General features: G+C 52.5%; 7 protein-coding genes across 7 annotated transcripts; 5 read left to right on the forward strand and 2 right to left on the reverse strand.

Annotated features, from left to right (window-relative positions):
• Window positions 1-524: 524 nt before the first annotated feature.
• On the reverse strand, window positions 525-1,541 carry J4E85_011312 (uncharacterized protein; the record flags this gene model as incomplete). Its single annotated transcript, XM_051475515.1, has 2 exons — window positions 525-1,463; window positions 1,512-1,541. 2 exons carry the CDS (start codon window positions 1,539-1,541, stop codon window positions 525-527), a joined length of 969 nt encoding a protein of 322 aa, XP_051320653.1.
• Window positions 1,542-2,205: 664 nt separating this feature from the next.
• On the forward strand, window positions 2,206-2,568 carry J4E85_011313 (uncharacterized protein; the record flags this gene model as incomplete). The annotated part of the gene is made up of 2 exons (XM_051475516.1): window positions 2,206-2,346; window positions 2,404-2,568. 2 exons carry the CDS (start codon window positions 2,206-2,208, stop codon window positions 2,566-2,568), a joined length of 306 nt encoding a protein of 101 aa, XP_051320654.1.
• Window positions 2,569-3,679: 1,111 nt separating this feature from the next.
• J4E85_011314 (uncharacterized protein) lies at window positions 3,680-4,221 on the forward strand (the record flags this gene model as incomplete). Its single annotated transcript, XM_051475517.1, has 2 exons — window positions 3,680-3,911; window positions 4,004-4,221. 2 exons carry the CDS (start codon window positions 3,680-3,682, stop codon window positions 4,219-4,221), a joined length of 450 nt encoding a protein of 149 aa, XP_051320655.1.
• Window positions 4,222-4,609: 388 nt separating this feature from the next.
• On the forward strand, window positions 4,610-6,500 carry J4E85_011315 (uncharacterized protein; the record flags this gene model as incomplete). The annotated part of the gene is made up of 3 exons (XM_051475518.1): window positions 4,610-4,816; window positions 4,866-5,025; window positions 5,200-6,500. The coding sequence occupies 3 exons, from the start codon at window positions 4,610-4,612 to the stop codon at window positions 6,498-6,500; spliced, it is 1,668 nt and encodes a 555-aa protein (XP_051320656.1).
• Window positions 6,501-9,900: 3,400 nt separating this feature from the next.
• On the forward strand, window positions 9,901-10,369 carry J4E85_011316 (uncharacterized protein; the record flags this gene model as incomplete). Its single annotated transcript, XM_051475519.1, has 2 exons — window positions 9,901-10,117; window positions 10,212-10,369. 2 exons carry the CDS (start codon window positions 9,901-9,903, stop codon window positions 10,367-10,369), a joined length of 375 nt encoding a protein of 124 aa, XP_051320657.1.
• A 504-nt stretch (window positions 10,370-10,873) lies between these two features.
• J4E85_011317 (uncharacterized protein) lies at window positions 10,874-11,643 on the reverse strand (the record flags this gene model as incomplete). The annotated part of the gene is made up of 3 exons (XM_051475520.1): window positions 10,874-11,205; window positions 11,311-11,472; window positions 11,562-11,643. The coding sequence occupies 3 exons, from the start codon at window positions 11,641-11,643 to the stop codon at window positions 10,874-10,876; spliced, it is 576 nt and encodes a 191-aa protein (XP_051320658.1).
• A 600-nt stretch (window positions 11,644-12,243) lies between these two features.
• J4E85_011318 (uncharacterized protein) lies at window positions 12,244-12,806 on the forward strand (the record flags this gene model as incomplete). Its single annotated transcript, XM_051475521.1, has 2 exons — window positions 12,244-12,250; window positions 12,298-12,806. 2 exons carry the CDS (start codon window positions 12,244-12,246, stop codon window positions 12,804-12,806), a joined length of 516 nt encoding a protein of 171 aa, XP_051320659.1.
• Between the last annotated feature and the right edge of the window lie 664 nt (window positions 12,807-13,470).

Consider the following 13,470-nt stretch of genomic DNA (forward strand, 5'->3'; position numbering starts at 1 on the left):
GTGGTATCGTGAAGGCCGCGCGCCGTTCGCGCTTCCCATCACGAACAACACCGTCCATATGCCGTCCCCATCCTCCGAAATCCACACTTCCTCGAACCTTATTAAAGATGTCCAGGAAATTACTCATGCGCAACGTCGTTCACAATGGCCCGCCATGCGCTCTCGTATCCCGCGTATCCCTCCATACCACAATCCTGGCCTCGTATCCTGAGGCTGGGTCGAACTCAGGGTCCAAGCGATGCCGAACGGGATCTACGACGTGGCGTTATCCGGGTGTATGCACGACATCGTTCCTGATCGGTAAGGGTGACTTTTGAATTATATGAAGGACTGTTCGTCTGCCGCTCCGGGAAAGAGGACGGGTAGGGGGTGGGTGTGGAGATGGGAGATTATGCGGGATATGCGGATCTTGCGGGGGAGGGCTTTGGTATGGTTTGGGTAGGCAGTGCGATTGGAGGGGAGACGAGGTAGAATTAGGCATGAGGTTGATGGTATGGTATAGAAAACTGACGTTAAGTGGGGTATCAAGCTGAACATCCGCATCCTGGTTTGCCGTAGTGTTTGAAGTCGTCGTAGGCGGTTCTGACGATAGTCTCAACCGACTCTGATTTGAGTCCTAGTACATAGTTCGAGTTGCGATTCCTGAAAGGCCTTAAAGCGTCGAGCTGTTCGTCATACAACACGCTCCGCTCGAGCAGAAACATGCCTGAGTCGGGAAATCCTTTCTCTATTCTTTTCTCTCCCTCTGCAACACACTCTTGGACATCGTGGTTTCCGACGGTAAACTCACGGCCAGTCGTCTTTTCAGTAGATCTCAGGACCTCGTTGGCGGACGTTATGACGCCTGCAGCGTATATGTATTGGTTCCTGACTTGGTCCCAGTGTGAGATGACGCGTTCCACGACTCGCCCTACTCTCTCCAGACTGGAAGCTGCGAAAGCTTCAGTACCGATGCCATGGATAGTCGCGCTATGCCATTCGAGGTCGAACCCCATGTTGCCGCTGATGAGCTGGGTATCAAGCGTATATCCTGTCGCAATCGCTGTCCATTCGAAATATGGGTAATCTTCCCGCATACTCCTCAGATGAGCAATGACCTTCGCTCGGCCGGCATCTTTTGGAATGCGCGTCTGAATCTGCTTGTTCATGCTGTCGTGACTGAATTCATCAGGGATGAAGCGCCTGACGCCGGCGGCGATGGCGGCGTTTATTATGCGGATCTGTTGCTCTGCATCTCCGCCTGACATTGTGCTTATAACCAAGTCTTGCCCAGTCATTACCGACTGTAGTGAAGCGGACGAGTAGCCGGATTTCTTGTGCTGTACATCGGAGGCCTTGACGTGAGGTGGCAGGCTGAGGGTTTGTGAAAGATAAGTGAGTACAGTGACTTGATATCTGGGTGTTCCTTGTCGTTTTTCATGTGGGAAGAGGGCGTTAAGAATGGTGAGGCAAAGCTCCCAATTCTGCGCATGTTAGCCATTCGATACCAGTCAGCCCATCCCGCGTCTTACTCCTAATATCATGATCTTCTCGATGGCCATGTTGGTGTTTTTGAAATCAAGGGCAGGTGAGGAAATGTCACACGAGTGCAGTAAGCTTCACCTTTACATAGGTTGGAATATGAGGCCCCCCGCACTTGACACGGTTGAAAGGAAGAGCCAACACTAGCTCATTTCGTCATGTAAAATAGGACCAGAAATGAAGCTGTAGAGGTCTGTGATATCCATGCGGATAAGAGATCCGACATTGTCTACACCAATCATCATGTTTGGAGTACTGTGCAAACCTTAAACTCTAGTGTGAGGCAGTCCGGCGGCGTGCAGCAGGGGCGTTCCAGAACATGAGCAAAGGCTATCGTGAAAGGGGATGCGCTGGGTGGAGGCGACAGTATAGGAGTCTCAAGAGCTTCCAAAGACGCCATGTGTGATACAGATGAGTAGTCGTGGGGAAGTGCGGAGTTGGTAGGGAAGGCAGCGCCAAGCCAACGCACGGACGCGGCAACTTCCGGGATCGCAGCTGTGCGAGCTTTTGCGGACGACGATAGCAACACCACCGAAACTCCCGCGACCGCAACACCATCTCCCCTCATCTCCCCAGGCTTCGACCATCGCGTCCAGTGCGTCAATTCCCCCTCTCGCAGGCTCAGCCCCGCCAATTGGACCCCCACGGCAGCGCGCTGACCCGCAAAACTCCAGATAGCCCATCATGAACGCCGCCCGTTTCCTCCGCCCCTTCTCCAGGGCCGCCGCTGCCCGCGCGCCCATGGCCGTCCGCCCCTCCGCCCTGGCGCGCCCCGCCTTCATCGCGAGCCAGAACAAGAAGACCGAGGTTGGCCCTCAGCAGATGGTGAGATTGGACATAGGACGTAGTTGAATGAGGGAAGGAAGCTAATACAAACAACAGACTATCCTCAAGTCGGCCATGCCCCAGCTCATCCCCTTCTTCTTCGTCAACGAGACCACCGTGGCCTTCATCCTCCTGCCATCGCTCATCTACATCTTCTCCAAGTACATCCTCCCCCAGCGTCTGCGCATGTTCGCTGCCCGTCTCTTCATCAGCAAGTTGTAAGCGAGGGGAATGGAAGGACCAGAAAGAGCCGATGACACTGTATAAGTAGTGGGAATATGCTCATAGACAATTCAATGGCATTGCACGAAGGATGGTGATCTGTGGAGTGATGACTACAGGGCGTTTCTGATGTTGAAATGATATCTCGGGTTCGCTGACGATACTACGAGGAAGGAAGCATGAGCTGGACAAGTTGCAGAGAGGACCCAACGTGTTCAGAGCGACAACCCCGCATCAGTCAAAGGTAGCCGTGTTTATCAAACCAACGAAGAACGAACATGTGGGGCATCTCTTCAGCTTACCAAGCTCAAGCCTCCAGGGTTTATTACTCCTCAGACAGTCAAACTGGACGACACACCCACGGCAATTGCATCCTATGACTGGCTCCCGAGCGGCATTTCGAAAGTGCGTTTCGTCGGCACGCAGTCATAAGTCGACCTGCCATGTTCTGATGCGTACCCAGCTACTTCTAGCAAAGTCCTCTTTCAATTTGACGAGACTTGTCATTGCAGAAGCTGGTTATCGATATCAGACGTGTCAGTACCTACAACCACCTGCAGTATCTGCCTCGTCTTTGCGTAGACTCAATTTTGAATCTTGCTTTCCTTCTTATCACCACGACACTACAAGCACTTTCCTCACTCGTGACCTTCCAACTTTTCCCCATACTCACTAATGCGAAATATCGATCAACAACATGCGCAACGACTGCGGTCGTGATAGCGCGGCTGAAGAGGCTGTCTCGGATCACCTGCTTACATACCTCTTGGCAAGTCCGACATAAGACCGTGACAACGGACAGATCTGACAGATCTGGCATGCGCATGTATTCTTCCGTCCTTTTGCATGCTGTTTCTTTACCTACTACAACGCTTCCAGCACATAAGGGCCTATTTCGACGAAGTGCTTCATTTCATATGCAAGTGATCTGCTCCGAAGCACACATGCAGGTACCCATAATGGCACAAGACTCCAAGACCGGGGAGGCCCCGCGGCGCAAACATCGGGACATTACGCATCGTGGTGTACGTAGTATAAAGTGAGGTGTAGCTTAGCTTAGGTTCATATACGTTGACTTCAATCCTGAACGCTTTATTCAACTCTACTCACCATGAAGTCCACTATCATCACCGCCATCCTGGGCTTTGCTTCTCTTGCGGTCTCCGCGCCTGCGCAACTTGTCGAACGTCAGGGAACCCTCGAGCAAGTCACAGACAGCTACATGTTCGACATTTCCATCGCCGAGTTCATCGCCAACCGTAACGGAAAGGTCGGCCCTCCAGAACTGAACTGGGATAGCAATGGTTGCACTGCGAGCCCAGATAATCCGTTTGGATTCGACTGTATGTGTTTATATCCTCTTTCATCCATCTCACATATGTGATCCGATATTCCGCCGTCAAACCGATGCCCGTAGCTAACGGAGATATCACAGTCATCAACTCCTGCTACCGCCACGACTTCGGTTACCGCAACTACAAACAACAAGGCCGCTTCGATGCGATGAAGGCGCGCACCGACAGTAACTTCAAGACGGACATGTTCAACCAATGTGCGACTGAGAAGGCAAAGGGACCGTGTGAGGCGACTGCTACGTTGTACTACGAGGCTGTTAAGGCGTTTGGAAAGCGGGAAGAGGGGATGGCGCAATAGACCAAGGTTATGTGATGCGTCGAATGTCATTGTGTCACGTTAGAAAGTCATGAGAGTACCTAGGTAACAAACGATAATCTTCAATCTCGGTGGTAATCGATAAGCCACCCTCGGCGCCTTCCCACTCCAGCGCCAATCCCAGCACCCCCATAAACCTTCCAATCAACAACGTCATGCCCTCAGGGTCCAAAACAATAGCTCAACCGCCCATCTAATCTTCCGTATCTCCATCTGACATTTCCACACCATTCCATCATGCATCCTTCTGTTGACTCTAATCATTTTGCACTTACCCAAACCCGTTACTGCCCGCGACACAGACCGAGGTCATCCGAAGTCGCAGACCCTGTGATGCATGCGCGTGGGCTCGCTCTTGGCGCCCGACAATATGGCCGACCATGAGCACCAGCTATACGAGCTCACTGCAGCTTCGTCTGCCTCTGCAACGGAACACGACACGATGCCGCCGGATGAGCTGGAGGAGTCATACGCTGTGGATGCGCGGTTGCATAAGAGGACGTTGAGGAAACTGGACTGTTTGCTACTGCCATTTCTGGCGTTGCTGTTCCTGTTTAATGCGCTGGATAAGTCGAATGTACGTATACGCGTATTGTGGAGGCAGAACAGTTGCTAATGAATGCTAGATTGGAAATGCAGAGTCTGCGCATTTCACGGCGGACATCGGGCTGGACAAGGGCGCGCTGAATACGGCTGTTGCGCTGTTCTTCGCTTTCTTCGTTGCGCTGCAACCACTGGGCGCGGCGCTGGGGAGGAGGTATGGCATGGTGCTTTGGGTGCCCAGTTGTATGCTTCTTTGGGGGGTATGCACGGCGCTGCATGCGTGGGTGAGGCACAGGTGGCAGCTGTACACGCTGCGCATCCTCATCGGGTGTCTTGAAGGTATGGAAGCCTCCCACTCGCTCTTTCCTCATTCAACCGTCGCTTCCTTTCCAGACTTCGAGCTAACACTTTCTCTAGCTGGCTTCTATCCAGTCACTGTTACCTACCTCTCCCTCTTCTACACGCGCTTCGAATTCGGCAGACGGCTCTCCTTCTTCTACGGCCAGGCGGCAGTCGGTGGTGCGCTTGGGGGCCTTATAAGCTACCTAGTGTTCTCCCACTTCGGAAACGGCGATGGAGGTTCGGACAAAGATTGGAGACCATGGCAGGTGCTGTTTCTGCTGGAAGGCACTCTCACTATCGTGGTGGCCTTCATCGGTTATTTCTGGCTGCCACATAGTGTGGAGACAGCATGGTTCCTCACACCTGAAGAGCGTCGATATGCGTCTTCGCGTGTAGTGAGAGACAGAGACATACAGAACGCGCCGGCAGCGGTCCAAGAAGACGATCGAGAAGCGGAAGAAACCTACGATGAGGAGTCGCGCGGTCTTCTCGACTCGTCCAAGCACTCCATCTCCTCAGCCACGCCATCGCGACAGCTGGTCGACGATCGTGGTTTAAGCCCTCACGACGTCCTTTCATCAGTGTTCAACACGAAGATATGGCATATCCTCGCCTGTAACGTTCTATCTGCCATCCCAGTCTACGCCTTCTCTGTCTTCCTCCCGCTTGTACTGGCACCTTTGACAAAGAAGGCGAATCCTGCGCTCATCAACTTGCTTACTGCACCGCCACATATCTGCGGAGCCATAGTACTGTACTTCGCAGCTAGCTACAGCGACAAACATCGCATACGCCTCAAGCCTATACTGCTTGGTCTGTTCATTATGGTAGCCGGATTGGTAATCGTGGTGCTGTTGCCAAGCTCATGGGCAATACCTCGCTACATCGCTCTCAACATTCTCCTCTCCGGTACCTACGTCGCATCTCCCCTCACTGTGGCCTGGATATCGGGCAACACGCCGTCGCCCGGCAAGCGCGCATTGCTGCTTGGTATCAATGGCTGGGGCAACCTCGCTGGAGTCATCTCAGCGATCCTGTTCCGACCAAAGTATGCCGCGGGTGGCTACATCGTTCCGTTCTGGTGGACACTTGCGTCTGTCGCGTTAGCAGCTCTCGGCTATGTGCTGTTCCTGAGACGCTTGAAGGCTGAGAACGAGACGCGGCAGAACATCTTGCGCAAGTGGAGCGAAGATGACGTCGAGGCCGAAAGGCTGCATGGCAGAGGCCCGGTGCCGCAGCAACAGCGATGGCTCAGGCAAGCCATCAATGTGACGCGGTCGCATACCAAGCTTGCGTGGCTCGCGGATTGGCTTGAGAAGGCTGCGCGAGCTGGTAGGGAGGGCGACGATAGGCTCACATTCGTCTACGGGTTGTGAGGCGCAAACTGCTGTGCGACACCGCAAATCTTTATCCTATGACCATCAGGCTTGGCACCATCCCATAAGCAAGTGAGAAGCTCGCGACCTGCATGTCTGTCCGCTTTCAGGTGCGAGTGGGGCCTCAACCTTGCGACGTCACAACCGCCACCTTTTTGCCAGCTGAAAAGCGGTTGACCGATAGCAAACCGAACTGATTCACTTCCATCTTCCCTAATTGACCACGGCCTTCGACCAACACAAGAAAGAAGACGCTCCGAGTCCGACATCAAGCAAACAGAGAAGATCCCACACATCGTATCGCGGGCACGCAGCTTGTACTCAGCTTTGGACAAGGCGGTAGACGAGATGGCGAACACGACTTTACCCAACGGTACACAATACCACACCTGGAAGCCAGAGCCTTTGGTTCGCGGAACGTTCTCCATACTCTCGTCCTCTCTACTGACGATGATCCTGTGCGTCTGGACATCCGTTCACTTGAACATCCCTGAGCATGAAACGGACGATGTGAAGGCGCAAACCTGGCGAATCGCACCGCAAACCCGGCGGAAGTTAGGCTGGATGGTTATAGCAATCTTTGCCCCAGAATGGGTGAGTCTGATCACTCTGCCGCACGGTTGGCCAACGTTGATTTAATTCAAGGTCGTCTTGACTGCCTACCGTCAGCATATAGCGGCAAACGAAATTGGGAAAACGATGAGGAGGGCCTTTGGACAGCCAGAATCTCCCAGTCTCATCAAGACATTACCGACAAAACTCAATCTTGTCTGGCGATGGTTCTCTGACAACCTGAAATGGACTAAAATCAAGACAGGACCCATCGAACAAGTTAGGCAGTCTTTCCAGCAGGAGGATTTGGAGCTTGATCTTAAACCTAAAAGATACCCTTGGACACGGGCACACTCCCTATACGCCACAATGGGCGGCTTCGTTGTCGATACTCGGGATCTGGGCCTGAACTACCTTCCCGGTGGGCGACAAAGGATGACACTAACACTGCATGGTCTCAAATTCCTCGCCGACCACACGCCTGATATTCTCCCGGATGTGCCCAAATCTGCGATAGTCGATAAGAGCAAGGCGAATGCGTTCACGAAGCTTGTGACTTGCGGACAAGCGTTGTGGTTTGGCGTACAGTGTACAACTCGGTCAGCTCAAGGTCTTTCTATCTCGTTACTGGAGATCAACACCGCCGCGCATGCACTCTGTACCTTGCTCATGTATTTTTTATTTTGGTGGCATAAGCCCCTTGATGTTGAAGAGCCGACCATTCTCACAGATGTTGACGCACACTCGGTAATCGCTTTCCTAGCTATCAGCCAACAATATCCTTATGTCAAGTGGTCACCTGTGGACAAGGAGGAGGATGAACATTTCGATTCGACGCCTGACTTTGATGATGCGATCATTTATCTTCGCTCGAGACACATCAGACTCAAGCGATCGAAGGATCCAAAGCTTTCGAGCCCATATTATGCCGTATACCACGGCTTTGCTATCCCCTTCACGACGAAACACATGAACAGATACGCGAGGTTCACCGATGTAGATTTCGAACGCTTCCAACTAGCTTCAGAATCCGCTATGAAGTTCAAGTTACGCAGTACCCCACTGTTTACCATACTAAGAAATGAAGACTATCTAAAGGTGCGTCTGCGTAATCAGCCTAAGATATTCGATACGGATTCGGATGCGGAGTGGCATTCATCCCTCCTGGGGTTTCCTCTGGCGGGCCTGTTTTACGGCGCTATACATCTTCTTGTTTGGAACCGATCTTTTCGCGGCCAGACGGATGAGCTACTCTGGAAAATCAGCAGCCTGACTATTCTGTTGTCGGGTATTCCATTTGTGTTTGGAATTTGGTGTTTCGCAGTCTTGAGCGAACCTGTTGACGAATTATCTCCACAGCGACGACGCATTTACTTCCTTTGCAAGGCAATTACCAGGCCGTTCTTTGCAAGTTTTGCGTTATTTTACATCTTCTGTAGAACTTTCATCATCGTCGAATGTTTCCTAGATGTCTTTCACCTCCCGGATTCGGCGTTCGACGTCCCACAGTGGTCGCAGTACTTTCCGCATATCGGATGATTCATCACAGTCCACGTATGAATGGGCAAATCGTATCTACTTCCGGATTAAACGTACCATACATCCATCTACATTACTTTGTCTTTACAGTAGGCGTATCACAGTCTAAACAAGGTCTCTCGTCAACGTCGCAGGACCTGTGGCGCAGCCCGGGGACATGTTCTTTACTCTGGCGAACTTGAGCAGGATCTTTAGCGTAGTCAGCGGTGTTGCGCAAGCGATATGTGCAGATACCATCGTGTTCAGCGCCGGCGTTGCATGCGCGCGTGGCAACCTTCAGTCCTGACGTTATGCGCAGATACCCGTACCGCATCTCTCTAATGTCTAAACTCTCCCGAACCCTATCGAGATATCCCTCTTGGTGCTGGGCAGCAGCAGTACTACACGCCAGAGCGGTGTACTTCAGCCGACAGTTTCACCCTGCCTCTCGCACCACGCAAAATCGCCCTCGACGAAACCAACGCATCGGTACCGCTTGCACTCAGACAAAGCTTTCCTCGGTCTTCACGCTCAACTCGTTCACGACCGTCATGCCTTGTGCGCCTGGAAGCGCCTGAACCTGCATGTCACAGACCCGTCGCCTAAATCAGCCGTTTAACCGCAGGTTCTTCTGCGTTTTACATATTCCCCAAGATCCCGAGGTCCCTAAGGTCCCGAGGTCCCCAAGGCCGCATGTTTGAGAAGGCAGCAAGTGTTTCAAGTGCAAGGCAGCGCTTCGGTTTCGCTTGTCGACTCGGGTTTGACGGCACGCTTGTGGTTGGGTAGTGTGGCGTTGGTGAGAGATGGGGTGGAACGCGATTTTCGTGTACCACCACCAAGGTGCTAGTCCACGAGAGAAGGTCATTGTAAGTATACTGCAACCCGCGAGACTAGCAATAACAGTACACCGGTTCCACCTCGGCCACACTGCCTACGCACAATAATCATTGTTTCGCCCGCTTGCGATCCCTCGGTTTACCAGACCCGCCAGGGCCCGACCACCCGGCCAAAGGTTTGAGATGTGCATGATCGACTGCCTGCGACTTGCCTCAGGATCACCGTCCCTGGATACCTTTTATGGAAAGCAGCGAAATAGGTATCAATGCCATGTACTCAGAAGAAGGAGCCTCTCACAGCAAGTATAAAGCTCGCATCTACGCCAGCCCGTAAATCATTTCTCAAGCCAGTCTTCCAATTCACATCTACATTTACCTTTATTCACTACCCGCTGTGCGGATCAGATTACTTTCACTCACCATCCATCAATCGACTTTCGAATCAATAATCAACGTTAATACCCCGACAAACCAACTACTCCAAAACCGCCAAAATGCAGTTCTCCATCACAGCCCTCCTCTTCGGCCTCGTCGCCGTCTCCTCCGCCGCCATCGCCGACGTCGAAAACGTCCGCAACACCCCCCGCAGCGTGCTTGAGAACCGTCAGGCAGCTAACGGCGCATGCTGTATTCCTGAGCAATCTCTCAAGCAGGATGCTTGCACTGTTAACGGTGCGGCTGGAAAGTGTGTGCCTGGTGGACCTGCTGCTTGTACGTATACTTAATACCCTAATACCCTGAGACCCAGACGAGTTACTTCGAGAGAGAGACAGATGAGTGAGAGATATGTACTAATGTAACGAAGGCAACGGCGCTCTCAACTGCGTAGCCAACGACCAACTCGTATGCGACAACAACGTCCAGGAGCGCTCTGGCAACTTGTGCCGTTTCCAAGCTGCGAATGGCAAGATTCAGGATGGTGCTCAGCAGATTAACAGCCTTGCTCAGGCTAAAGTTAACTAAAAAGAGTGGATGGTGGGGGTTATTTGAATGGTTGATGGGTGAATCGTTATAGCCAAGTGCATGAATAAATGTATTTGTGGATTGTATGTTGGTTGTTATTGAGGAGTGCTACGTGATGTTGTAGAGACTAAGCTATGGAGTTACACGGATTGCGGTGTGCTGAAGTAGTAAAGGGGTACGTCTTTTCTCTATTGAGGCACAGAGCCTTTATCGTATCTTAGTCATTATTAGTGTTCCGCAAACCTAGATATATACCTAAGCCAGCCCAGAGATTCGCGCTTCACAAGTCCCAGGCCACATCTTACTACAAGCAGAAGCTTCTCCTCCAATGCGAACCTCTTTTCTCCTGAGTTTGGTCTACTACTCAAGTTGAGCTATATTGATCAATGCATGTATTCGTGTATCATAATCTCCATATATCTTTATCTGCCCTATAAGCCATGATTCATATCCAAATTTCATCTACCCTCCGAGCCATAATCCATGCATCCTATCACATCCAATCTACCGTCCCCACCCCGCAAACCTGCCAATCTCCTTGACCTCCCTCCTGCCCACAACACCCGCCGCAACAGCACACACCGCACCGACACCGACGAGCAGCGCGCGCGCCAAGTTCAAACTAGCCCATTTGTCCATCAATTCCTTGACTGTCTCGCCTTCCTTGGCAAATTGCTCGACGTGCTTGTCGCGCAGAGAAGCGTTGGCGAGCTCGTCTTTCTTGGCCATGAGTTTGTTGTTTGTGGGGCCGAGGACGAGGATCGTGAAGGGCACGATGGAGGGGAGGAGGAGGGTGGCGAGCGCGTTGAGGCGGAAGGGGGTGGAGGTGCGGTCTTCTGTTGGGTTGTTAGATGTGTGGTGGCTTGAGGTTTGGATGGATCGTAGGTGAATGGAATGGGACTTGGGGGGTTGGAAGGGAGATGGGATGTGACTAAACGTACGGTGATAAGCCAAGTACCCCGTTGCCAGCGCTGAGATAGCAGCAAGAGGACGGGCGATTGCGCCGCCGCGCGTGAAGATTGTGTACCATTGCTTTACGGCGAGGGGTGCGGGGGCCTGCATGGCGGCGGGGATGCCGACGACGGAGAGGGAGACATTGGAGCCTGGTATACTTGTCAGTATCAATCCTCTTAACGGTATATCTTCCCATTGACCACGATTGAGATGGTCATTGGGTGCCAGAGTGTCTTACCCACTAGGAACACACTGCCTGTGATGCCCACCGCCTGTGCGATTGCCAGCGCCGTGGGCGTCTTTTGCGTGAGAATATCCATTGCGTATGTGTAGATGAAGATGAAGATTCTTCAATTGAGGTGTCCAAGAACGAGTTTTATGACTTGTCAAAGCAGTGGCCTGACTAGAAGAATGAAGGTCGTGGTCGGCGTGGTAGCTCGGAGACGCGCTGCAGGGCTTGGCCACCAGGCTTCCCAGCTTCCCCGCGGATCCCGATCGCGTCGACTGAAGCTCCGCACTCCGATGCGTGCCATAGGTCAACCACCAAGCTCCGGCTACTTGCTTTTGTTATCAATATCATCACGAGGGGCTGGATGTGGCTTCTTTGTTGCACTTTGTTGCACAAATCTTAACGTGGTTATATTCCTATTCCTGATTGTTGTGCCTGGGTGAGACGCGTCGCTTATTGCCGTGAAACTGTAGAAGCATCATCAACGAGCGCTCGACGTACATAAGCTTAGCTTCTCTCAAGCTTCTCGCCGATAATTTTGCTTTTGGTCTTCGAGATCTGCCATACTTGCCATAATCTCTTCGTGCTCAATTGACAATAGGACTTACATAGAACAACATCCGCGCCGCAACCTGTGCCTCATCGCAACCCTCACCATCATCTAATCAGCTAACAAGCCAAATCACCAGCCATGTTCTGTACGTCCCTCATCCCTACTCTACTCTACCTCCCTAATAAACTCCAGCTCTAAACACAACCGCAACCCTCCACCACGTAACGCATCTCCCCCGCTCCGTCTCCTTCGCGACAGCCGTCTCCCACCTCCACAACCACGTCCTCCTCATCCGCCTCGACCCCGAGTACGCCTCGCACGAAGACCTCCCCAGCGACCCCTCCAACCCAGACGCAAAATGCTACCGCATAACCGACCACATGAACGCGCTGCCCGCCGGTCTCTGGGACACAACCGTCAAGTTCGACGCCCACATGACTGATCTCGACGACGGCGTTTTATGGACGATCAAGGCGCCGCTGGGGCTTACACAGCAGACTACGTGGAGGTGTTTGAAAACGGAGGGGTTGAGTGAGGAGGACAGAGAGGGTGCTGAGGGATGCGAGTGGAGTCTTGTGGAGGATGTGGAGATTAGGGCGAATAGGATGTTGGTGGGGACGGTCAAGGCGAAGTGTGAGGAGAATTGGCCGGGGGCACATGGCAAGTTTTTGAAGTATTGCACGGGGGAGACAGCGGCATAGTGGGATATGGATGGGGGTTGTTCGGGTCTACAACATGCTGGAGTATTGTGAGCTAGCCCTGGGGATTAATATCATGGAGTACAGCGCAAATCTGCATCATTAGATTTGCAGCAATTCTAGATGCAAACACTATGCCAGGTCCTCACGCTAAGATCAACAAACTCTTGTTGTCAAACCTAATGAACAGACAGCTACAACATGCTTGGTGCAATCCTCACCCGCCTGTCAGGAAACATGGAGAAGCCCGGCTGAATGGTCCATGTGCCGTTGGGCCCAAGGACGTATTTTGCCTGGCGTCTGGGGCGAAAAGTTCCAAGGCGGAGCCTCTGCATCTAGAAGACATCCAGATTGGCGGAATTTGTACGAGTGGCGGGTCGTGGATGTCGGCTAGACGCAAAAAGGCTGCTGCTGGTTGACCCTGCATAACACCGACTGCAGGTTGGAGACCTGACCCTGAATGCCGATGCCTTTCTCTTCATATCTTGAATCTGACGCAAACATCTATCTCGCAAGATGAATGAGATGCCTGTAATCCAAGGCTCTTATCAGCTCACGCGACACTGCTTCAACGGTCAAGCGACCAATGTCTCTCGTCGGAGGTGCGCTGGTGACATCGGAGGCCGCACGTGGCGCGCCCCCAATCGGGCCTTCCGGATCTACGCGA

Source organism: Alternaria conjuncta (assembly GCF_024043145.1).
Source record: "Alternaria conjuncta strain BMP 0040 chromosome Unknown scaffold_33, whole genome shotgun sequence".
NCBI lineage: Eukaryota > Fungi > Ascomycota > Dothideomycetes > Pleosporales > Pleosporaceae > Alternaria > Alternaria conjuncta.